General features: G+C 41.7%; 1 protein-coding gene across 1 annotated transcript in view; it reads left to right on the top strand.

Annotated features, from left to right (window-relative positions):
* Positions 1–24,202, top strand: part of LOC147018814 (solute carrier family 2, facilitated glucose transporter member 1-like) — a 32,741-nt gene that overhangs the window by 6,961 nt on the left and 1,578 nt on the right. Inside the window, exons 5-10 of the mRNA XM_085898856.1 lie at positions 1,675–1,790; positions 3,152–3,314; positions 12,312–12,499; positions 14,456–14,560; positions 14,791–14,892; positions 20,916–21,119. Of these exons, the coding sequence (XP_085754982.1) occupies positions 1,675–1,790; positions 3,152–3,314; positions 12,312–12,499; positions 14,456–14,560; positions 14,791–14,892; positions 20,916–21,119 (878 nt within the window). The remainder of the gene's footprint in view (positions 1–1,674; positions 1,791–3,151; positions 3,315–12,311; positions 12,500–14,455; positions 14,561–14,790; positions 14,893–20,915; positions 21,120–24,202) is intronic.

Consider the following 24,202-nt stretch of genomic DNA (forward strand, 5'->3'; position numbering starts at 1 on the left):
AGTCATTTGACCCTTGATAGGTTTGTTTCATGTTGTTTTTGACCGCAGCTTGTTTTTTTTTTATTGCAGTTGTTTGAATATTGTCGAGACAAATTGGAGAAAAGGTGAACGGCTGAATAACGATGCGATCTATTTATCTGTGAGCAAAATGCTTCGGTCCCTAATTGATGTCCATTTCTCTGACCATCCACTTTGAGAAAATTTTCAATTCGAAAGTGACATAACATGGGAAACTTGTAAGGAAGAGATTGCTCTGCCAAGGCATAAGTAACTGGAATGGCATTTAGCAGAGTGCATATCTCCACCAGGCTGAACAGGTTACGATTTGTATACCACTGATGTGCTGGGTCTGCATCTGGGCCATTCGTCCTTGTCACACATCAAAACCTAAATGGCTTGTTATTGTCGCCGACCCAACTCGTTCACCAAGTTTTGTCATCCATCCATAACATTTTGAAATATCATGCTATATATTGTTTTTGGCTGTGTCTCTCAATGGTGAAGAATCACTTAAAAAAATTAAATCAAATTATACTGTCCAGATCTTCACCAAAGTCGAATCGATTGGTTTTTTGTCACACACCCAAGCTGTCCACAAAGTCTAGTCTGAATCCATCCATAACGTTTTGAGATATCCTGCTCACAGACAGACAGGGGTGAAAAACATAACCTCTGTCCACCTTTGTTAGCAGAGGTAATTAACTGTGGTAAGGAATTGATTTTTTTTTTTTTTAATGAATTTCTTTGCATCAAGGGTGGAAATGATAAAAGTGATGATACTCATGAAATATCTCACTATAGTATATCATGAAATAAAGTTTGACTTCATGCAAAGCTGAATTTGGAATACTAAAATATGACGTAAAACTTGAGGTTCATTCAACAGTGATTTAAATCCTCATACAACACTGAATATTTTACCGAGTAAAATAAATAAAAAATGGGTTCACGGTCATCGATGTTGAGACTCACAAAGTCGACTTCAATCGATGTATCTGGATGCCACCAGACATAAATGTTTGAACAGAAAAAGGCTGAGGTGAAAATTGGGAAAAGTTGCTGCATTTGAGTGAATAATTTTTGATGTGGACCTCACCTTGTGACTGTTGGACAAACCCTTCTGTCATACCAATAAAACTGCACATGACATCCAAAACGTTTCACCTTGGAGTATTTAATATTGTACACTGGATTACCCAATGAGGTATTGCACCATGATCGATCAGGTGTTCACGCCTTTCTCTGGTTTCAAAATTTCGCATTTGGAAGCCAAAGTGATGGGTTTTTTTTAAAATGCAGTTCTTCTTTGAGGTACCACCAACAGCTTAATTTCCTCTGGTGTGATTCTCTTACACAGGTAAAGCACACTAAACACAAATGCAGTACATTTCTCTGATGGATAGGATGACTGCAGCTTGAGTGCGTTGCTTTGCAAAAACCACCGCATTGTTCCACACAAGTGCTTACTTCTGTGCTTTGCTACTGAACTTAAAAATAATAAATAAAAATAAAAATTTAGACCCTTTCCAACTTCCTGCAAATTCTGGTGAAGTGAGGATTTAGTTGTTTGAATTTGAGTACGAGTGAAAAATGTGTTTTTTTTTGTTTTTTTTTGTTGTTGTTTAAAAAATTTTTTTTTTTTTTTTAAACCCTCTGATCTTTCCACCACACCAGGCCTGGCTACGGGATTTGTGCCTATGTACCTTGGTGAGATTTCTCCAACGAACCTCCGTGGTGCTGTGGGCACAATACACCAGCTGGCGATCGTGTTTGGCATCCTCATTTCACAGGTCAGGATGGGCAACAACTATTTCATTGAAATGTTCTGTTTAGCACAATGTTCCACCTCTAAAGTCTCGCTTTCATGCCACGCTGATTTATCTGTCTAAAGTCACCCATTGGACAACCCAAAAGCAAATGTATTTATTGAACGTGTAACAAGTCATGAATAAAATATCCATTTCGCAGTTTTTTGTTTTTTTTGTATCTGAGGGTTGAAAGTCTGAATGGGTCGCCAGATTTATGACTGAATAATACTCTAAATCTAAATTACTCGAGTTGCAGGCATGCGCAAACACTTGGTCAATAAATGGACCATTGAACCTGTATCTTATCTGGGCCCTGGCCTAATTTACTGCTGCTTCCATTTTTCCTGAAAATTTACTGCTGCTGCCATTTTGATACACTTCTGGTCACGTGATTGGCATGACCTCTGCAATTTAACATCCCTGGCCGAATGTTGTAACCCAAATTTGGTAGAATTCTGATTGAGTGTGGTGAAGATTTTTTGAAGGAATTTATTAAGTCTGCCATTTTGACCTACTTAAAGAGCTTTGCAATCCCCCTTACCAGTCAGGTGCAGAACGTTGCTGCCAAATTTCAGCTGGATCGGCCCACCGGTTTGGTTGGAAAAGTCAAAATGGGAGATGGATGGACGGTGCACGATGACGAGATGTGTGTTTCACACTGCTTTATGCTCTCCACGACATGGCCACACTGTGCCAATTTTGAGACATTTTGCGGAAAATTCCGCTGGGATTCCAATTGTACAGTGACACACTTGAGCTATATACCATTTTGTGGCTGGGAGGTCGGTGCTTCGAAACCCCAGCCGAGTCTTACGAAAGACTTTTTTTTTTCTTTTTTATTGTTGTTGTTGTTGTTGTTATTATTTTTAATGGTACATACTGCTTCCTTGCTTTGATTCCTAGTATTTAAAAAGGATAGAACACGGACAAACAACCATAGCACAAGCTTTGATGGACTGAATGGCCTCTTGCATTGAAGTTCCTTTTAAGGGAGGGAACTTGTATTGTTCTGTGATTATTTTTATATATATATATATATATATATATATATATATATATATATATATATATATATATATATATAATCACAGAACAATACAAGTTCCCTCCCTTAAATTCTGTTCTGTGATTCTGGCCAAATTTTCTTTTCCTTAGGTCGACTGAAAAATATCCTATATGGCTGTAGTTTTTTTTTTTTTCTCCACCAATTTGCTGAGTTAAAAATCTGATATTGGCAATTTGGCATTTTACTTCCACCATTCTATGTGTTGCTTTAGAAACGAGTTGCTTTAACCCGATGTGAAGTACCCTCACACATTCCTCTTATTCATTTTTTTTTTCAGGTCCTGGGATTAAATTTCATCTTTGGTTCTGAAAATCGATGGCCGATACTGCTTGGCCTCGCCATCATTCCAGCTGTTGTACAAGCGCTGGCACTGCCCTTCTGCCCCAAGAGTCCCCGTTTTTTGCTCATCAACCAGACCAAGGAAAGAGAGGCAAAAGATGGTGTGTTGGGGAATTACATAAAGCTTTGAAGGGCTCAATTCATTATACCTGCGTTGCTTCAAAATTCATACCATTATGGTGGTGAAAAGTTGGATAGCTTTTAGAAATGGTGAAATCTCTGCCCAGCTATAAACTGTCATTCTAGTGTTCTACATGCAGGGTGGGGTGTCATTGTTTTCCGTGCCTCAGATGGATGCGAAACTTGGCATCTTGTTGGTGGAAGTTAAAGTTCCTTCGGGAAAAATAGGCGAGTTTTTGCCGGCATCCTGAACAAATTACAAATTTCTGCTCGAACCTACTTGGTCGAATATAACGCTGGTCCAGCCACTTCATTAAAAGCATCGGCGAAATTTTCCTTGGCTGTTCCCACAAGAAGGTTGGAATAATTGTGGTTGTGAAAGAACGACAACATTTTCATTGGTTAAATGCTGAATTATCTGGTTCATTTTCTGGAAAACCAAGTAAACCCACGTATTTGGATTATTCGAAGGAGCAAGGATCATCAGGCTCATATAGATGAGCTGGAGTGCTGTTTCTTGGCTTGTGGGATTAGAGGCCAAAAGTGAAAATTTTGTTTTGGGTTGAGCAGGAGGAACAGCTTGATTGAGAATTGCTCAAATCAAGTTAAGAGTGGCCCTGGAAGCATGAGGTGGGAGTAAATGTGAGATTTCCAACTCAAAGTTAAACCAAGTGTAGTTGATGTATGAATGGAGTAAACACTGTAAAGGACCCTCCTTCACTAACAGTGATTGAGTGCAAACTTGGAGTTGGAAATTTAAGAGTACCTTTATAAAGGTACAATATGCAGCTTGTGATTCTGTCGTGGACAATGGAGGCAGACGTTGCATTGATCGCCTGGCAATTTGAGAGCAAAGTGCCGAGGGATGTCGTCGGATTGCGAGAATGTGTGCTGTATCTTGGCAACCAGTTTGACTGTACCCACATTGGGCTGTGGATATGTTAGGTTAGAATTAAGAATACATGTTTGAAGTTGATGTATGAGTTACAAAGTTGTGGAATCCATGTCTGTTTATTACCCTGCGCATGCGAAGCAAAAAAGGGGGTGTTAAGCAATTTGTTCACTCTGTCTGTCTTTCTGTCTGTCTGTCTGTCTATCGACATCCGTTTATAATTAAGGAATGACAATTTCAATTGAATGCTATATTTTGAACACTGTAGAACATGAATCGGAACTCGAACCTGCAGTTTAGCAGTACATCAGCTCTGAATTTGGAAAAGTGTACATTGTCTCATTCCAAATGCACATGTGCAGAGAGAATGACCATTCCTTTCATGCAATGAGGTGCATGGGGTTGCTGAGGCGGTTTCATTGGCTAAGCAGTACAATCCTGGATGGGTTTCCACACTGACACAGGATACTCGAATGGCTTATTACCCCAGTAAGCTGGTACTCATTTTGCTGACCTCTGAAGGCCGACAGGCTGTGTCAACTCACTCTGTGTTATGACGAGGGCTCAAACTGAAGAGCTGAAGATCTGAAGCGAGCCGCCTTAACCATTAAATCAAACCAGGCTCATGTGTGCAGAGAGCAAAGCAGAGTCGGTAATTTTTTTTCTTTTTTACTCTTTCTGGCAGTCAAACACACTCGTTCCAAACAGGAAACCTGCTGTTTTTCGGAATGTCATAAAGGACACAAACAACATGCAAAAAGAACTGAGGTAAGGTGGTGTAATGGTGGTAAACTTCCAAATTAACTTTTTGTACAACCTTTAAAACCTCCTATTTCAATTGAATTATATGACTTCAGTTCAGTTCTCCTTCTCCCTCCTCCCTCTTCTTCCCTTTATAAAGGGTGAGGTCCGATGGCACCACACTTCTGCCTTGCCCATGATACTCCTCCACCCCCCCCCCCAATCCTCAGCCAGCTCTCCACTCTCCAAGCATCCCTACCGAACGGATATCCCTCCTCACACAATCCTCCCATCTCAACCGCAGTCTGCCTCTTTTCCTCCTACCTTGCTCCCTCAACGTATTCGCTCTCTTCCCCTATCTGCACCAAGTATCCAGCCCATCTCAGCCGGCATTTCACTAATCTCCCCGTCAAACTCATCTGCACAACAATCGCCTCCCTCAGTTCATCCGCCCTCTTCACTCCCGCAATCCTCCTGACACAATTGTTCTCGCAAACCTGCAGCTTCTGTTGTCTCTGTCAGTGCCATCGTCTCCAGATTGTAAAGGGAGGCTGGCATTACACATGAAATCAGAAACTTCCCTTGCAGTTTTCTTCATATCTTTGTCTGCCATTACTCCCTCCACCCTCCTCCACACATTCACACCCACCTGAATCCTTCTCCACACCTCTGCCTCGGACTTACTATCCCTGTTCCTCCCAGATACTCAAACCTATTTCCCTGCCTGATCTCCTTCCCCTCTAACCTGATATTTTTTCAGCCCATGCTTCCCAAATGCCTCCTTCCACTACCCCAATACTTCCTGCATCTCCTACCCTCTCTTCACCACAACAGCCAGATCGTCTGCAGGCAGCATCCTCCCCATACTACCCCTCAAGCTCACCTTCCTGCTTACGAGCTCCATCACCATGATTAACAAGAGTGGGCTTAGTGCTTCCTTGCCTCAAACAGATGTTCACGCTGAACTCCTCAGACATCCTTGGACCAACCAAGACTCTTCCCTTCGTTCCCTTGTACATCCCTTCCACCAACCGAGCTTCCACTTATGGCACTCCCATCCATCTTGGTGTAGCCATCACTGTCTCGCAGGACAGTGTCTTAGGCCTTCTTCCGGTCCACAAATACCAATGCAATCTCACCTTGTACCTCCAACCTCTTTTCCACCAGCTGTCTCAGCGTGAACATTCCATCCATCGTCCCCCTACCCTATCTAAACGCCTGTTGATCTTCTCTGATTTCCATCTCTACACTTTTCCTTATCCTCCCATCCAGAATCCTCTCCAGCACCTTCATTACATGACTTGGGAGCATAATTCCCCACACTTACCCAGATCTTGAACATTGCCCTTCCCCTTCCATATTGGCACAATTAACCTTGTCCTCCACTCCTCTGGAATTGAACCCTCTCTCATACATATGTTCAGCAGCCTTTTTGTCCAACTGACTCTGACTCCTTCCACTGCAATTATCATCTCTGGACACACCTCATCAATGCCTGGTGCTCTTCCCTTCTTCATCCTATTCAATGCTGTCTGCACATCCTCCTCTGTAACCTCCACCATCTCCACTTTCCCCACTGCATAACACTGTAGCTCCAGCTCCCCGTTGCTTCCTTCCCGGTTCAACAGCTCTTTGAAATGCCCTTCCCACACCTTCAATACTGCCCTCCTCTACTAGTATCTTGCCACCATCCTTGATCTCCCCGCCCCCCAACCTTCATGGCCTTACCATCCTCATCTCTGTCATGAGCCAATTTATATATCATCCTCTTCCTTCTCTTCCGTACTGTTCCTCACTTTATCCATAGCTCTCCTTGGTGCTTTCTTCTTCGTTTGCCCATACAGGTGTAGCCCTGCATCCACCTGCCTCCCCATATCCTTTAACTTCTCTATCCTCTTCCAAACCTCCTTTTCACCAACTGCCTTCACTACCTCCTCTGTCCACCATGCCTGGTTTCTATCCCTGGATGATGTGCCTTTTCCTGATATCCTCCCACCCAAAACCTCTGCAATTCCCCAAAATGCCTCTCCATATTACTTCCACCTCTCCAAACCTTCTGCTGCTTCAGTAAGTTGATCATACCTAGCCCTCAACCTCCTTGAACTCGATGACAATGTTTCCCCTACATTTCCCCCACTTAATAATCTTCTGACCCCTGTTCTTAACCTCCTTCCTTTTCTCCATCCATACGACAAACACCACAGGCTTGTGCTGGGTGGTAATATGCTCTCCCACCATTGCCTTGCAATATTTAACCGTCCATGACTGTTGTTTCCTTACCCCCCCACCAAATACAGTTCTCTTCTGTGTTGTCCACTCCAGTAAGTAATCTTGTGGCTTTCCCACCTTTGAAAGGATGAACCAGAAATGGCCATCCCATTCTTTGCCACCAGTTCTACCAGCTCTTGACCCTATATATTCCTCCTTCCCCAACCAAATTTAACAAAACCTTCCTCTTCACCCGGCTCTCTCCACTCCCCATTGTGTGATGAAGTTCCCTGCAATGCACAGCATCGTGCCCAGCTCAACCATTCCCATCATCTTATCCAGTGTGTCTGAATTCTTGTTTCTCCACCCCAGTCCTTCCCTTTTGTGGCCCATGTACTGACATAAAATAAACCATTTGCCTCTGTACCACCAACCATGCCATAACTATCTGTCCCTCCCATTTTTCCACTCTGACCACCTGCTTTCTGAACTCTTTCGATACGATTATTCCCATGCCATTACTCCTTTCATCCCCACCTGCATGCAACAGCTTGTTTCCTCTTACCAACCTCCTCACCATGTCTCCTTTCCATTTGGTCTCCTGCACACACATTTCCAACCTCCTTTTCTGCATCATTTCCACCACCTCAACTCCTCCTCCTCCCCCCCCTCAATTGATCCCACATTCAAACTACTGAGCCAAACTCACTTCTGGACCACTGCCCACCTGGCAGAGCTTGTACCATCTTGATCTGTATTGGATGCTCTAGCCATCAATCGGCAGCGCTGCCCAGGCTGACCTGCTCGACCACGGCCCGAGCCTGTTATCTTGTGTACGCGCACACACTACTTTATCCACTCGCTCGCCACCTCCTCCCTGCCCATCCCTTGGCTCTCCCTTCACACTTGACTCCTCACCCCTACTCTTGAGGTACTCATCTCTACCCCACCCCACTCACTCCGTCTCCCCTCCCCTTCCTTTTGTCCTGCTCTCACCGCTTTCCTTGATGCATTAAATTTGTGCTCATTCACCTTGCATCAAATAAATGCTTTTCACAAAAGGTGATCAATACTCTTTCAAAGGTCACTCAGTTCAACCCGCACTGTCAGCCCAATAAAGCCCACGAGCACAAATAGCAGCAGCAGCACGACCCACCGATCCTTTCCCCTGCACCATGAGCCAAATCAAGCCCACAAGTGCAAATAGCAGCAGCAGCACGACCCACCAATCCTCTCCGCTGCACTGCGAGCTGAATCAAGCCCACGAGCCCTCTATAAACTCTGGAACACCAATCACCATTTTCGTACTTTCAAAACCCTTCCGTTTCGCATTCTTGGGCCAAAATATTATGCCATTTTTATGTCCTCTCAACAAATCAAATTTGTCACTCGCTCTCAGCATTGGAGAATACAATACCGAGATTGAGTCATTGTGGCTCATAAGAAATATAGATCATGCTCAGAAACATAAAGCAAGAGTTGAAAAGATCCTTCCCATGTCCTTAAAAAATAAAAATAAAAAAAATTCCCACCATGGGGTAAGGTGTTCTATGAACTCTCCAGTTAGCTATCGGCGAATTATTGCCACTTAGATCTTGAACAGACCATATTTGGGTGGGATTGGAGAAGCTGCAGTTCCGAGCAGCGATTTATAATTTTTCCAGGTGAGCTGATAATGATGGTGTAAAGGGCAGCAGGATGAATGCTCGTGGGCCCCAAGGTCAAGCAGAATCATTGGATTATCAGGTAGTTGATGTATTGCTCTTGTTGGGCTCACACGTTCAACAAGCGTGATGGTCCAGTTGTGAAATTCTGATTATGAGGTACCGAACGCAGGGTTTGACAATGATCCTTCCAGTTGAATAGAGCAGTCAGATTATGAATGGGGATTTGGACAAACTGATCCGACTGGAAGAGTGCACCCAATAAAGGTTGAATCGATATCGGCAAAATGCATTGCACAATTTGTTTACGGATAAAAATGATAACTCCAAGCCTAAACTTCACCACTGTGAGAGGAAAGATACTTGCTTCACTAAAAAAATAAAATAATAAATATAGAAATATAGGGATGATTAACATTACAGAATTAGTTGCTTTGGTCGTCTCTCATTGCAATTTTGAGAACGTTTCACTCCGTGACCTCTCGAAACAAAAGCTCCCTTTATCTCCCGTATTAAATACTCACTAAATCTCCAGTCCCACTTGGCTCATTTTAGTGTATCTCAAATTTACATTCCAGAGAAGGTATTGCCATCGTGAACCCGACCGCCTGTCTCCTTTTTCGACTTCTTCAGCCAAACTGTTGGGCCGATCCAGCTGAATTTTTCAGAAACGTTCTTCTGACTGGTAACAGGAATTGCAAAGCTCGTTCCGGTCACATGACCTGAAGTAGGTCAAAACGGCCGACTTAATAAATTTCTTCAAAAATCATCTCCAGACCCACCAGTCAGAATGTTACCAAATTTGGACTGCATCATTAGACCAGGGATGTTAAATTGCGAGGGTCATGCCAATCATGTGAACGGAAGTGTCAAAATCACTGACTTAGTAAATTCCTTCCAAAATCTTCTCGAGACCCACCTGTCAGAATGCTCACATTTAGGTAGCAACATTATGGTGCGGTGGGGATGTTAATTATATTGTCATGTGGATCACGTGACAGGACGTGTGTCAAAATGGCCGACTTGGTCAACTTTTGGGAAAATCGCATTAATTCCTTTAAAAATCTTCTTCTCCAGGCCCACCCATCAAAATGCTACCAAATTTGGGTTACAACATTAGGACAGGGTCATGATGTTGAATTGCAGAGGTCATGCCAATCACATGACCGGAAATGGCGAACTCGGTAAATATTTTGGAAAATCACAAATTCCTACAAAAATATTCCTCACCAGACCCACGAGCCTGCCATGAGGGGGAGCACTTTGGTCCCTCCCGAATGCCTGGTCCTGAGGCTGCCGGGCACAGATAACTTAATGCACCTGCAGGTTGCTTGGCAAGCACAAATGCCGATTGGTGCTGCTAATCCGGGCAGGGTTACACTACTTACCTGTGGATGCCCAGCTAATTAGGCTAACGTGCCCTCTGCGCATAGTCAGATGATTGACTAGTGTTGCAGTGAGTGTGCGCTGGTTAATAGAGCAAATAATTGGGGTACAACTTTCCGTCCAACTATACTTGTGCACTGTTGGACCAATAAATAAAAAGACAACTGAGACAGATTGAAATAACAACAAACAATTATTAATTGCAATATTTTGATAGCAAGTATTTAGAAGCAAGAAAGCATAAAGGCACAAAAGAGCAGATTTAATCATAACATGTATTATTGTTGTCCAATCTTACTTGGACAAAAGACTTGGCCATCAAAATAAGACCTTGAAAATAAAATATAAGTAAAGTGTGGAGAAAAGAAAACCAGTCTTTTCTTTCCTACATGACATCACATAAATATACAAGAAAATGCAGAGGGAAATTGATGGAGATGGGCAGTGGCAATGTGACGCGATCGGGACACACGGCCACATCCCTGAGGTGCCCAGAGTCCTCTCTGGTGTCCGACATATGTGACTCGCCCTCCTCTGCCTCAACTTCTGGTGCGCAGACCCAGTCGGCGAGTTCTCTCTGGCGTCTCAGATATGCAAGCTAAATATGTGACTTGCCCTCCCTGTCTCAGCTTCTTCCTCCTCAGGCCCCCATGTATGAGGTGCTGCCATTCACCCTCCTCGTTCTTTGTGGCTGACAGGATCGAGAGGGCAGGACAACGCTCATGGTATGAGTGTTCTTTTCCAGACGCAAGTTCAATACCAACTGCTCGTGAAACCTTTCTTTGCCTTCTCTCCTTCACTCACAAACTTTTTGTCCCTGCTTGTGCAAGCTTTTCCTGTTTACTTCTGTCTTTCTTCCTCTCAAGATCATAAACCTCTAAGGCATGAATATTCATTGACAGGCAAATGACTTTGCATCCCATTATGGCCTCCTCTTCTTCATATCAGTGCTCTTCCCTCCTCCCCCAAGCCCTCCCCCTTGTTCTTTCTCACATTGGTCCACAACCGATGGGTGGCGGGTCCACAGCATCATTGTGGAAATTGCCACGCCATTCTGAGGGAACTTTCAACGAAGACCCCAGCCCCTCCCCCCACACGCACGCAAAATTCCCACTCATACAGCCCTGCACTGCACCATGCCTACAAGAAGCACCGCACCTCGCAGGTCACGACGAGCACCAAGCATCGTGAACATGCTTGAGATGCGACGTGAACATGCATGTGCGAGCATGCAATGGGTAATCGACCAGACGGGTCCAACGTGCCCAATTAAATATTGTGTGAATGGAGGGAACATGGAGAGAAATTCTGCCAAACCGAGGGACGACCTAATGGCCATGGGGCCGAAGGCAGGACTGATGTGTTGAAAGGATGTCTGAAAGGGAGATTATTGGTGAACCGTTGAAACGGGCCGATGGTGTGAAGGAAGAAAGACTGAAAGTAGCAGAGGGATTGAACAGAACGATGGTGTAAAGTAGAAATGATTGAGAGTAACAGAGGGGGAGGGGGAAAACATTACACTGGAAAAAATACAGCCAAGCGAACACCTCCCCTCCCCCCACAAACAGCCCTTTGACAAGGGACCAAGGACTATCGATACAAAGACTAATGAAATAACTGATCCTCGGTTCACCTACGTGTTCATGTATGCTCTCCCCATGGGGTAAGTTTTCCAAAACCATCAGGATATTATAGGCAAAGTAGAACTGGGAAAGAGTTGCTGTTGGTAAATTTGTTTTGTAAATGGAATGTTTATTTGCATATGCTGAAAGAGCAAGTTTTCCTTGTGAAATTTGTGTAAAAATTGGCAGCATCGATATTTCCTTTTCGTGCATGTGGATGTGTGAGCGTGTCTCAGATCTGCTGGAATCGATTGTACACCAGCCCGGCTCTGCGTTAAGTGTTCGGTGTTGCTTTTGTTTTCTAGTGATCGGTACATTTTATTATTTTAATATAGTTGTCAACACTCGTGGAAGAGTGGAACATGGGTTAGAGGGTTAACAGTCAAAAAGTGGGGCCATTTAGACTTTTGGTGTGATTGGAAGCTTGTTTAATTTAATTAGCTTACTCTCTTGTGCCTGGTCTAGTGCTGAAGCAACTGCGTGGTGTCGAAGATGTCACCAATGAGATGCATGAAATGAAAGAAGAGCACCGGCGCATGACGCAAGAGCCCAAAGTTTCCATCTTGCAGCTCTTCCGACATCCGAACTATCGTCAGGCCATTATCATCTCCATCGTTCTGCAGCTCTCTCAGCAGCTCTCTGGGATAAATGCTGTAAGTTGTACTCTTTCAAAATAGCTTAGTGTGTATACTTTTGGGAGAGTATTTGACCTTGCTTACAAACCATTTCATTGCAATCACTTTTTACTCTTCCATAAGCCTAGAATTTGTAGACAACATAATGCACTTCCTCCCCAATATTTTTGAAATGTCTTCATTTTCTAGCTTTTTATTCTGGAATTTTTAAAAGCTCCTTTTTAGTTTAACCTTTCTATACTTTGCAGTTGGTAATGCATGATTATATTGGGTGTTTATCTCTTTTTAAAATCCTCATGCTTGTAGTAATAATATATATATATATATATATATATATATATATATATATATATATATATATATATATATATATATATATATACACACATATAGGGAGTGTTAACTTGTACATTCAGGAAAATGAGATGAAGAGGTATTGTTTTTTTTGTTTTTTTTTTAGCTTATCAGTCTCTGTCCCTCCGTCACATATCGTAATATGTCAGAATCTCGCGAGGTTGTGAATTTTACGTTGTTTCGTCATTATTTCATTTCAACATTGTATTTATGCATCACGAACAAGATAATTAATTTCGGATCATTTTTATCACAATTGGCCGACTCGCAATCACTTGAGGGTGGCAATTTGATGGAATTTCCATAGGACTTGTCTTGTGAGATTGTGAATGGGGTCTTGAAGCCTGAAGGTATTTTTGGATTATTGTTCTCGCTAAACATATCTCGTGCTGCCGAGATTGTGATGGGGTGAAACTTTGGGAAGGTGGGAAAGCCAGTTGGGGTGAAGTTGGCAGTCATGGAAAAAGGTAAATGAAATATTCCACCATTTTGAGAATGAAATAATATGTAATGGTGTACAAAGGTCCTCTTGCTTTAAAGAATGGGGGAGGGGATAAGAGTTTGGGTGTGGGGGGAGGGGTGTGGTTGAGGACTTGTGGTGGGGAAGGGGTTTGATGACTTGGAGGGGGGAAGGTTTGAGGAATTGGGGTTATTTGGGATTTAAGAAAAGCAGGATTTGGCTTTATTTCAAAGTGCAATCCATTACATTCTCTGAAATTAGCAATCAAGTAAAAGGCAGCCACAAATGTTCTCATGAATGATTGTCTTCCTGTCCCACATTGTAACTGAAGCACAACAGAAGCTAAATGTGTTCAACTGTCGACTTTTGTTAACATAACTCGTCCACGACAAATTATTCATTAAAATCAGAATTGCAAAAATAAGGATTTTTTTGTTGTTTTGTTTGTTCCACTCCCATTGTTTGCTTCCTATTGAGATGAATATGTTCATTAAAACTTGATTTTCTTTGTTCTTGTTTGATCTTCCCATCTAAATTGTGATGCTGCTGTTATTATAGTTGATATAAAGTTCATGGAGGAGCTTGTACCTGTACGTATAACACAAGTGACAGACACTCATCAGTATCGGTATACTTTTACGTGAATTACAAGGTCAATAGGACACAATGGAAAATATATATATATATATATATATATATATATATATATATATATATATATATATATATATATATATATATATATATATATATATATATATATATATATATATATATATATTTTTTTTCTGCTAGATTTTGACCTGGGCTCCTTGCATCATGAGTTGGGAGTTTTTATGAAAACAATAACAGGCCAACATTGACTGCATCTTTTCAAAGTCTGTTTTGCATCAGAGTCCAAAAATATCAGTGTAGTTGTTTTTTTTGTTTTTTGTTTTTTTTTCCAAAACATTAATAAATAGCTGGTTTATCTGATTAACATTGCTATGTCTTTGCGATTTCTCTACCATTTGAAACATCAGTGAAGTTATTAGTGCTTTTGATGTTGCACAATTGTATTTCTTCGAGCTTTTGAAGGCTACGAGTAAAGGTTGATGACTCGTTTCCTTGAAAATGTGGACCTTTTGTGTTTACGGTGGTTCCTTTCTGCCTGCTTTCAGGTTTTCTACTACTCCACTGGCATCTTTTCAAAAGCGGGTGTTAACCAGGCAGAGTATGCAACAATTGGAGCTGGGGTTGTCAATGCTGCTTTCACCATCGTCTCGGTAAATAAACATTTGAAATTCAGTTCAGTGCGATTTCAAAATTATCATATGTTGGGGCCAAGTTTTTAACTTATCTTCCCCCCTCCTCACCCTCAATCCTCTTTCCAACCCTCCATTTTCCATATTTCCCTTTTCCAATTTAAACTCTCTACCCCTTACTCTGTTTACTATGATTGTCCTTGGCTCTGACCAGTTTTGCACATGTAACATAGGTGTGATTTCTCCTGTAGCTCTTTTTGGTCGAACGACTTGGCCGAAGAGTCTTGCACCTGGTCGGTCTTGGTGGCATGGCTGTCTGCACTGTCATCATGACTCTGTCGCTTTATTTTATGGTAAGTTGAAGGGTTGTTAATGGATTAGCTTCTATTATCTTTAATTATGACAAGCAAGTGTACCTGCACATCTTACAAAAGACGTGGAACATCCTTATATGAAAAGAATACTTCTTAGTAGCTATTCTCAAAAAAAGGTTTACCAAGCTGGTTGCAATGGCCATTGTTTCTTTTATTTGTCCCTTTAAACCAGAGGTGGAGAACCTTTCCTCGTCTGAGAGCTTTTATAGCTATTGTTATGCTTGGTGATTTGTTCGTGCATCGAGGTGTATGTCGACGCTGAACAGTTGTCACGCCATTTTGATGTTTGAAGCATGATTCAATCATGATCAAAATGAGTCAAAATGCTCAGTAAGTCCAGGGTTAATAAAACAAGCAAAAAAAAGTTAATATTTGTACGTTCTAAAAAAAAAATTATAAAGCAAATTGGAGGTTTTAGTATTTTGATGCCGACGAACGAGCAGTTGATATCAGGAGAGCGCTTGGGCCAACTCTGACGGTAAAATCAATTCATAGTGATGCAGACAAAATCGAAGAAAGTGCACAAGGCTAAGTGTTACCAAGATGAGCTGTACTAGAAGCAACATCATGGAAAATATCAAACCGGCCTTCATCCCGTTAGCTCACTAATCGCCCCTCCACCCCACCCCACCTCGACAACAGCCTCCACACCAGTCACTGGTTAGTGTTATCTTATTCAAATATATATATTTTTGTGTTTAGAAATCAATTTTATTTTAAAATTTTATTTCATTGCAGAATGTACGATACATGTAGAGTATTTTAACTTATGCTTGTTTTGTTTTTCTGATGAGAAATGTTCAAAAGAGCCAAACTCCAGTTTATACATTAATTCTAATCAGAAAATGTGTTTCGTTTAACTTTAAAGTGTTTTTCGAGAACGCAACGACACCTTTAAGTAAGGACCAAGTGTACTTTAATAGCACATGTGTAGATGTGTAATGTAATCATCCTGACTTCTGACTGGAACACACAACACCGAGTCAACTTTCTGCTTCTTAATGCTCTCCATTATAATGGCATATACAGTATGTATAAAAAAGGTTGGCTTATTTCACCGTGTTTAATCCCAAACTGTTCAGATTTTATTTTTACTCTTGCTACAACATTAATTTAAATGCAGGTCACAGGTGTTGCTTGGCTAGTCCTTCCTGCTTTCCTATTTTCCTGTTCACTTCCTGCTGAGACGAATGCTATTGCTTGTAGTGGTGATTATGGTTGTATATAATTATGAGCATTAAATAAGTTTTATCATTTCTTGGAATAAATTTTGTGGTACTGTACTTTTAATATTGGTTCGTGGGTGCCAGCAGTGACCACAATTTTTGTTGTGTCTGTGTGTCTGTCTCTCTGTTTGTGACTCTCTCCAGAGCATAGCTCCATGACTTTTGATGCGATCTTGATGAAACTTGGACACGAGCGAGATATCATGGTCTTGTTGTGTCTTTTTGTATGAAGGGCGTCCCATGTCCCTTGTAGGTGGAGCCACGCCCACTTGAACTTTTTTTTTCTCGTAATTTCATTTCCTTGAAGCTGTGCGTAATGTCCATAAGTACAACATATAAAAAATCCGATTTGATTTGGTCAATTTTGACGGAAGAGATAGGTTTTTACGGTAGGGCTTCCTCTAAGCTTCCACTAATTCAATTGTACCTATCGTGGCATTGTTCAATAATGTACTTTTAAATCAATGGGTTAGGAATGGTCATTGGGGAAATAGATTCTGGATAAGAATGGGGAATTAATTTGAGATGTTGGTTCACCACCTGCTTGAAGCCTTGGAGGTAAGAGTAAGATAGAACAGCCTCGGTAAGACAATTCCTCCGACAGGAGAAATGAGGAACGAAAGAGTTTAGTGTGCATTCAGTCTGGAATACGGGAGCTTAACAAGGAAAGTTGTTTCTGGAAAGTGTGTGCATCCTCGAGTTGTGCCAGTGCTGTTGTTTGTTTTCCCTACACCATTGCTGAGTTCTTCAAAACTGTACAGTTTCTGCAGCACTGGGCCAGGTGCAATAGAGCAGGCGAGCTCAATTAAACAAACTTGCAATCACACCAATTTGTCTTTGTCCCATTTTTTGTCTGTCAGCCCTCTGACCTGTATTCTACTCTTTCACGAGTGTTAACAGCTGTATTAAAATAAAATCGATGAGTCACCGGAAAACAAAAGCAACTATACTTGTATATCTGATATACATATCCCACTGATAGGCCAGATTTTTATCCATCATCCATTGGGACCATACTCTGTACAGAGCGTCGATGCGGCCAAAGCAGTCTCCTGGGCTATTGGGTATAATCCTGGACCGGTTGCCACGGACCTCCAAAATCTAATCGGCTTGTTCTTGTCATCTACCCACCTCATCCACCAAGTTTTGTCATCCATCTACAACGTTTCGAGATATTGTGCTTTGTATATATCATTTTTTGGCCCTTTCTTTCAATGGTGAAGTTTCACTTAGAAAATGGAAAATTATTCGATCTGGGTCTTCATCAAAATCGAATTAATTTGTCATTGTCACACGCCCAACCTGTCCACCAGGTTTCATCTGAATCCGTCCATTTTTTTTTTTTTTGAGATCTCATCCAGACAAACAAACAGGGTTGAATGCATAACACTATTTGGTAACACAACTGAGCATTTAACAATGCAAAGCCTCACTGAGGTATGTAAGATTCCAGTCCATCTGAGACTTTCATAACTGCACACACGCAAAAAAAGGAATGAATATATATGCTGCCAATTGTGCCATGTAAAGCATTGCCTAAAGGGAAATTGTTCAAGTTATAACCAACCCCCCCCCCCCACCCCCCCCCCCCCCCAAAAAAAACAGCAATAGTAAATAAACTTTGCATTAACACAACCAATATAACCATAATGTTTACCAACAGTGACGTTTTCCCAATTCGACTTTGCCTAAAATATGCCGTTTCAAAAATACCAAAAATGAGCAAAGTGGGAATGAGGTTTGTTTTGTTATCTTTTTCCTATTAATCTGCAAGTACTTGATATCTAATATATAAAACAGAGCCGTGTCACTCGAGTAACTAATCCAAGACCTTTTGGGCCGATCGACACCAAAATTTCAGGGTAACCCCAGGGGCTCATTACTTACGCTTTCCATGAAATATTTTTCAAAACAAAGAAAAATTGAAATCTCTTATTTTTTAGGATTCCTCAAAGGTGGTGTTGTTTGGGTGTACTTTGTTCTGGTGGGCCGAGAAGTGCACTTCTGACTGGAGGGCGGGTGTACCTGCCAGTAGGAGATAAAGGGTGGTTTTTCTTTTTGGAGGCCATGAAGTGAAACATTTATCCAAGATTGCAATGAGATGCTACCATTGCCACTAAATCTTCAATTTTATTTGTCCCTATAGGCTGTAACACACCAATTGATGAATTTTTATTGAAGCAAACTCTCTGACTCATTCAAGTATATGATAGCAATCTTTTCACAATTTATTTATTTCTCACCAAATATCACATTCTAATTGGATGGATAGGCATGTGTGCAGGACTACTCGGCATTGCCAGGCAACGCTGGGTCCATCCTCCCATCCCTTCCCCTGCCTCTTTCCACCTCTGCCTTTCACCTCCCTCATCCCACCGATGAATTTTTGCAGGGTTTTTAACCATGTTTGGGGAAAATAAATAATTAAAATAAAACCTGCTTTTGCTTCCTACCAACCTCTAACTGGCCATTTGTTGTGTCAAAATCTGCCTCCTGAGGGACAAATTCATCGATTATGGCCAAAGAAGTCATGGTTCGATGTTTATCCTCGTCACCATGTAATGAATCTGGGGTGTGTTAAGTTACCAATTATCGTGTTGCGTGCTCGCCAAATGGATTAAGCACTCCATTCAAAACTGTTGATAATGAACAGCTGGCTTAGCAAGTATTAGCTAGCTGCTTGGTAACTGAGCACATTGCTGGGCATCTGGACAGCATACAGTACATACAAAATGTGTTTTTAAAATAAAATTAGACTTCAAATATTCATCATGACTTTTTGTTATCAAAACGTACCTTGATCAGTTTTTGAAATGTACAGAAACTCAAAGGTGATGTGGAGGTATACATTTCATATAACTTTAAAGTGTATGTGTACATAAGTTCTTTAAAGTGTATAGGCGGTGGACAAAAATATGGAAACACCTGGGTAAATGAGGGACACAAAGTATATTGAAAGCAGCGGCTTCCACACAGGTGTGGCCCATGTGTTAAGCAAATAACATCCCAGCATGTTTAGGGTCATGTATAAAAACACTACACAGACCGGGTTGCCCATAATTATGGCTGCAAGAAGGGACCTCGGATGTTGAAAGAGGGGTGATTGTTGGGGTGCGTTTTGCAGGAGCTTCAGTGATGAAGACTGCTCGAGAATCTTGCTGATATTTCATGAGTGACAGTATCTAAGGTGGTGTCTGCATGTAATTCTGAGGGAAATGCATCATCAGCAAATGGCAGCAGTGAGCAGAAGCCCATACTCCAGGATTGTGATATCCATGCATTAATTTGAAGTGCAAGGTAGCAGGTGAGCAACTGCAGATCAATTGACTAAATTTAAACCTCGGGTGCGAGCAGCCAGTTTCATCATAAACGGTACGCCGATAACTCCACAGCGTGGAATACCCATAGTCAGGTTGCAGTGCACAAACTACTCGTCACACCTGACAATGCATGTTTGTGAGTCCAGTGGTGCAAAGAGTACAGGCAATGGACAACGAGAAGTGTAGAAATGTGATATGGTCAGATGAATCGTCCTTCACCATGTTCTTGACAAGCGGAAGAGTGCACATGTGGTGCCAACCTAAAGAACTCTACAACCCTGCGTGCTTGGTTTTAACAGTGAATGGTTCTGGTGGTTCTGAAATATGGGCTGCATTTTCCTGGCATGGTTTGAGTGCAGTTGTTCTCTTCGAAGGCAAAGTTAATGCCAATCGCTACTTAATGGTACTGAGTGATCATCTTCACCCTATGTTACAGCGTTTCTTTCCTGCTGGGACGGGTGTTTTCAAGGATGAAAATGCCCCCGTGCATAGAGCACCTGTGGTCGCCCAATGGTTTGAGCATGACACTGATGTTGTCCATATGTCATGGCCTTCTCAGTCACCAGATCTGAACCCAATCGAGCATTTATCAGTTAATCTGGAACAATGCCTGAGTTTTTTTTCCACCTCCATCAAACAGGTGTGAGTTGATTGACTTTCTCGTGGAAGAATGGTTCCGCATCCCTCCTAAAGAAATCCAGACACTAGAAGACCCGATGCCATCGTAAACTGGCTGCATGTGGTGGCTAAATGCCCTATTAAGTGACTTTACGTTGGTGTTTTTCTTTTCTTCCCACTACCTGTACATGAACATAATAAATATCTCAGGAATTTCCCTGGACTCGCGACTAACTAATTACGGACCAGCCATTTCACGACCAATGCGTGTCCGTCCATGATAGGTTTTCATTACTGCGACAACTTAAGAACAGCTGAAGGTACAAGTTTGTATAATGATGCAAAGATGAACTGATTCGATTTTTGGAGTCCAGAGGTCATGTTCGGTAAAAAAATTCTGTAACCGTGCTAACGTGTGAACCAGTGATGGGATTCTCACCAACCTGGATACAAGTATGTGTAATGATGTTGAGATGAAATGGTTTGATTTTGGTATCAAGAGGTCAGATAAAAATGTAATACTTGAGAACAACTGAAGGAATTTATTTAAATTAAACTTGGTGCAAGTATTATAATGATGTAATAATGTGGTTGGAGGCATATCGCTCGATGGTGCAACGTTAAAGTGTTGTTGTAATAATAAAATTTTTTATTATTGTCACTTATGGAGTTTTATTTATTTATTTATTAATGTACAAATTGAATTTCGATTTTGTGTTTTATTATATTTATTGGTATTGCCAAGGAATGTTTTGATCAGATTGAATTTCAGGGTTTCCACTAAAATTGAACCCCACTCTTACCTCTCTATTCAACTTCTTCCTCTTTTGCTTTGCAGACTAAAGCACCTGCAGTCAGCTACCTGGCTATTATTGCATTCTTTGGCTTTGTTGCCTTTTTTGAGATTGGGCCAGGACCCATCCCCTGGTTCATTGTGGCTGAACTGTTCAGCCAAGGCCCACGACCCGCAGCAGTGGCCGTTGCAGGATGTTCCAACTGGACGTCAAACTTCTTGGTGGCGATGCTTTTCCCCCTTGCACAAGTGAGTGCCTTCACTTGTTTAATTCTTCTGATAGCATGAGCCATTAAGCTGACAGATCACAGGTTCATGGATGACATGTGGCCACACCTGGGTGCATGAGTTTTTGTACCTTTAACGGGTTGTTGCCCACATGACAATCACATTCTTAGATAGCAAGTAGTGTCACTTGGTTTCCAGGTATATTGGACAAGGGCAAACTACTTCCTAACTGCAGTTTAACAGGAATTAGGAATTTTTTCAGGGTTTCTGTGATGTCAGACCTACACTCTCAAAAGCCAGGGTGGAATTTTTCACAACTATCTAATGCTAGCAGATGTAACCTGTAGCTGAACATCCACCCAAGGGATGCCAACTTTTGATTGAACCGACTGCAAAATACCAATCCAACAGTTTGTGGTTGGGTTGAGAATCAAATCTGGACTAGACGGCTCGAAGGTAAGTGCGCTACCTCTGTACCATGCTGTGTAATTCTCTTGTGGAAGTTTGAAAAATATTTATATAATCCTAGCCCATGTGGCTCAGATTATATAAATAAATTGACTTGAGTTTCTCCAATTTAAGACAAACTCAGCACTCGGAATTCACATTTAAATTCTTGTGAATGCATATTGAAGCAGGAATAAAATTCGAATTTGGTCTGCTGGTTGCATCCTCACTGAAGTGTCGCTGTACCCATGTGCAATTGGGTAGGGATTTGTACTTTTGCCAGGGAAACAGAGTGCAATGGTGTACTTTATTTTAAATGCCCTGTGGGATCTTTAAGCTCCACCACCAAATGTTATTGGTTGTTAAAGGTCCCATGGGGCTTAAAAAAAAAAATGGACACCTGCTTTAATGTCCCTCCAAAGGACAGCATATTCATTGTTGCAGTGAAGCACCAGTGACTATTGAGTCATGTCAGGAATCTAAGCCAGACTAGACATATCAAAAGAGTATGAATCGGAGGTAGAATATCCAGTTAGCCTGCCTGCATAATTAGCATAATTATACAGAAACTACTTAGCCACTGTATGGAAAGCCCAATAAAATGTTTTATCTGCAGTGAATTTTGGTACTGAATCTCACAAATGTGTATTGTATAGCGTCACCTGGTGGTGGTGGTGTGTATTGCAATTCACAATAAATTATTCCATTTCTGGTCGAATTAACCCATCGGTAAAGATGGTTTCTTTGCTAATCAAATACAAATGACCAATTTATGACACTACTTGCCATTAAGAACAAATGAATTGCATGCCTCTCCACTCAAACTGGTGGTGAAGTGGAAGATGAGTTTATTCTGATAATGTGGTCCAAAAACAGTTTTCTTTCATATAGTTAATGTATTTTCTTTATTCTTACAGTCGATCCCCATTTGAGTTTTTTTTTTTTTCTTCGTTTTGTGAGGATCATCCCAAAAGTTTTGTCACCACACCTACATCACAAACCAATTAGAATTGACAAGCTTGGCACATTATTTAATGTAAAGTCCATCCTCTTCAATATACTTTTTTCAACAGTCTGCAAACCCTTGACTCGGCACGCAAGCCTTCCTTCGAAAAAGGCCTTAAAGCATTGGCATCGGCTGTGTTAACATCTTCCCTTAAGATCAGTTTTTAAACTTGGACAACCGATGGAAATTCGATTGTCTTGAATCCAGTCTACATAGTGGGAGAGGCCAACTTCCCTCTCCTGGAACTTCATTCATGGGCATTGCTTTCCACATCACGCAGCATTGTCATGCCGGCGGGATGGCATAGTTCAAAAGGGCTGGAGGTTTACACACTGTCTCACGTGATCACACAAGACGATGTGATAGTTCTCTCCATTTACTGCTGCACCCTGTGGAACTGCCTAGTTTAACAAGATTCTGTAATCTAAAAACCATGAAGTACTTGGTGGATTTGATGTACAATTAACTTCTGCATTAACACTGATTTTGACGAGGGCTGTCTTTATGCATAAGTCGAACATCAGGCCTGGCCAGATAGTTCACAGAAGGCTTTGGCCAATGTTGCATGTTCTGTGATGTAGTAAAAAGAAATCAAACAAGTAGCAGTACATTCAAAGTACACCGCCCCCATGCCAACAAAATGAATATCAAATCCTCCAGCACGCGACATTGCCGGGGCGCCCGTCTATGCCACCTTGCAGCACAAGGAGTCAGAATTGGGAGGGAGCAGTGCACAATAATTGATTGATTGCATCTCTCTCTCTCTCTCTCTCTCTCTCTCTCTCTCTCTCTCTCTCTCTCTCTCTCTCTCTCTCTCTCTCTCTCTCTCTCTCTCTCTCTCTCTCTCTCTCTCTCTCTCTCTCTCTCTCTCTCTCTCTCTCTCTCTCTCTCTCTCTCTCTCTCTCTCTCTCTCTCTCTCTCTCTCTCTCTCTCTCTCTCTCTCTCTCTCTCTCTCTCTCTCTCTCTCTCTCTCTCTCTCTCTCTCTCTCTCTCTCTCTCTCTCTCTCTCTCTCTCTCTCTCTCTCTCTCTCTCTCTCTCTCTCTCTCTCTCTCTCTCTCTCTCTCTCTCTCTCTCTCTCTCTCTCTCTCTCTCTCTCTCTCTCTCTCTCTCTCTCTCTCTCTCGTGCAGTCTATGGCTGCTGGTTGCATCACTGGTTGGGATGCGGCTATGCCGCTGATGCAGTATCCCCCTTACCAGTACACTGGTACTCATTTTGCCAACCTCAGAAGGATGACAGGCTGAGTCAACCTCCTGGTGTATTAATTCAGCGGCCCAACGGGGCTTGAATTCAGGACCCTAGGATCCCAAGCCGCTACCCTAACCACTAAGCCAACACCAGGCTTATTGATTGCATCATTAAAATAAGTAAATAATTAATTTCTCAATCAATAGCTGAACAGCATACCTAAACCACCACTGTTTCATCCGAATCTGTAACTTTTTGAAAATTAAGTGATTAATTGATACATCAATATATCGAAAATACCCTTTATTGCCAAATCACGTGGTCACTGTCATGTCCAATATCAGCTTCCGAGCTCAAAATATGCCTGAGATGTTGCCAGGATGAGTAATAAAAGAAATAGTAATTAATTAATTGATTAATCAAAAAATAAAAAAACATTTTTGCTAAAGCACAACTTCATGTTT

The sequence above is a fragment of the Eptatretus burgeri genome, chromosome 10 (assembly GCF_056783735.1).
Source record: "Eptatretus burgeri isolate ZD-2024b chromosome 10, Ebu_testis_v1, whole genome shotgun sequence".
NCBI lineage: Eukaryota > Metazoa > Chordata > Myxini > Myxiniformes > Myxinidae > Eptatretus > Eptatretus burgeri.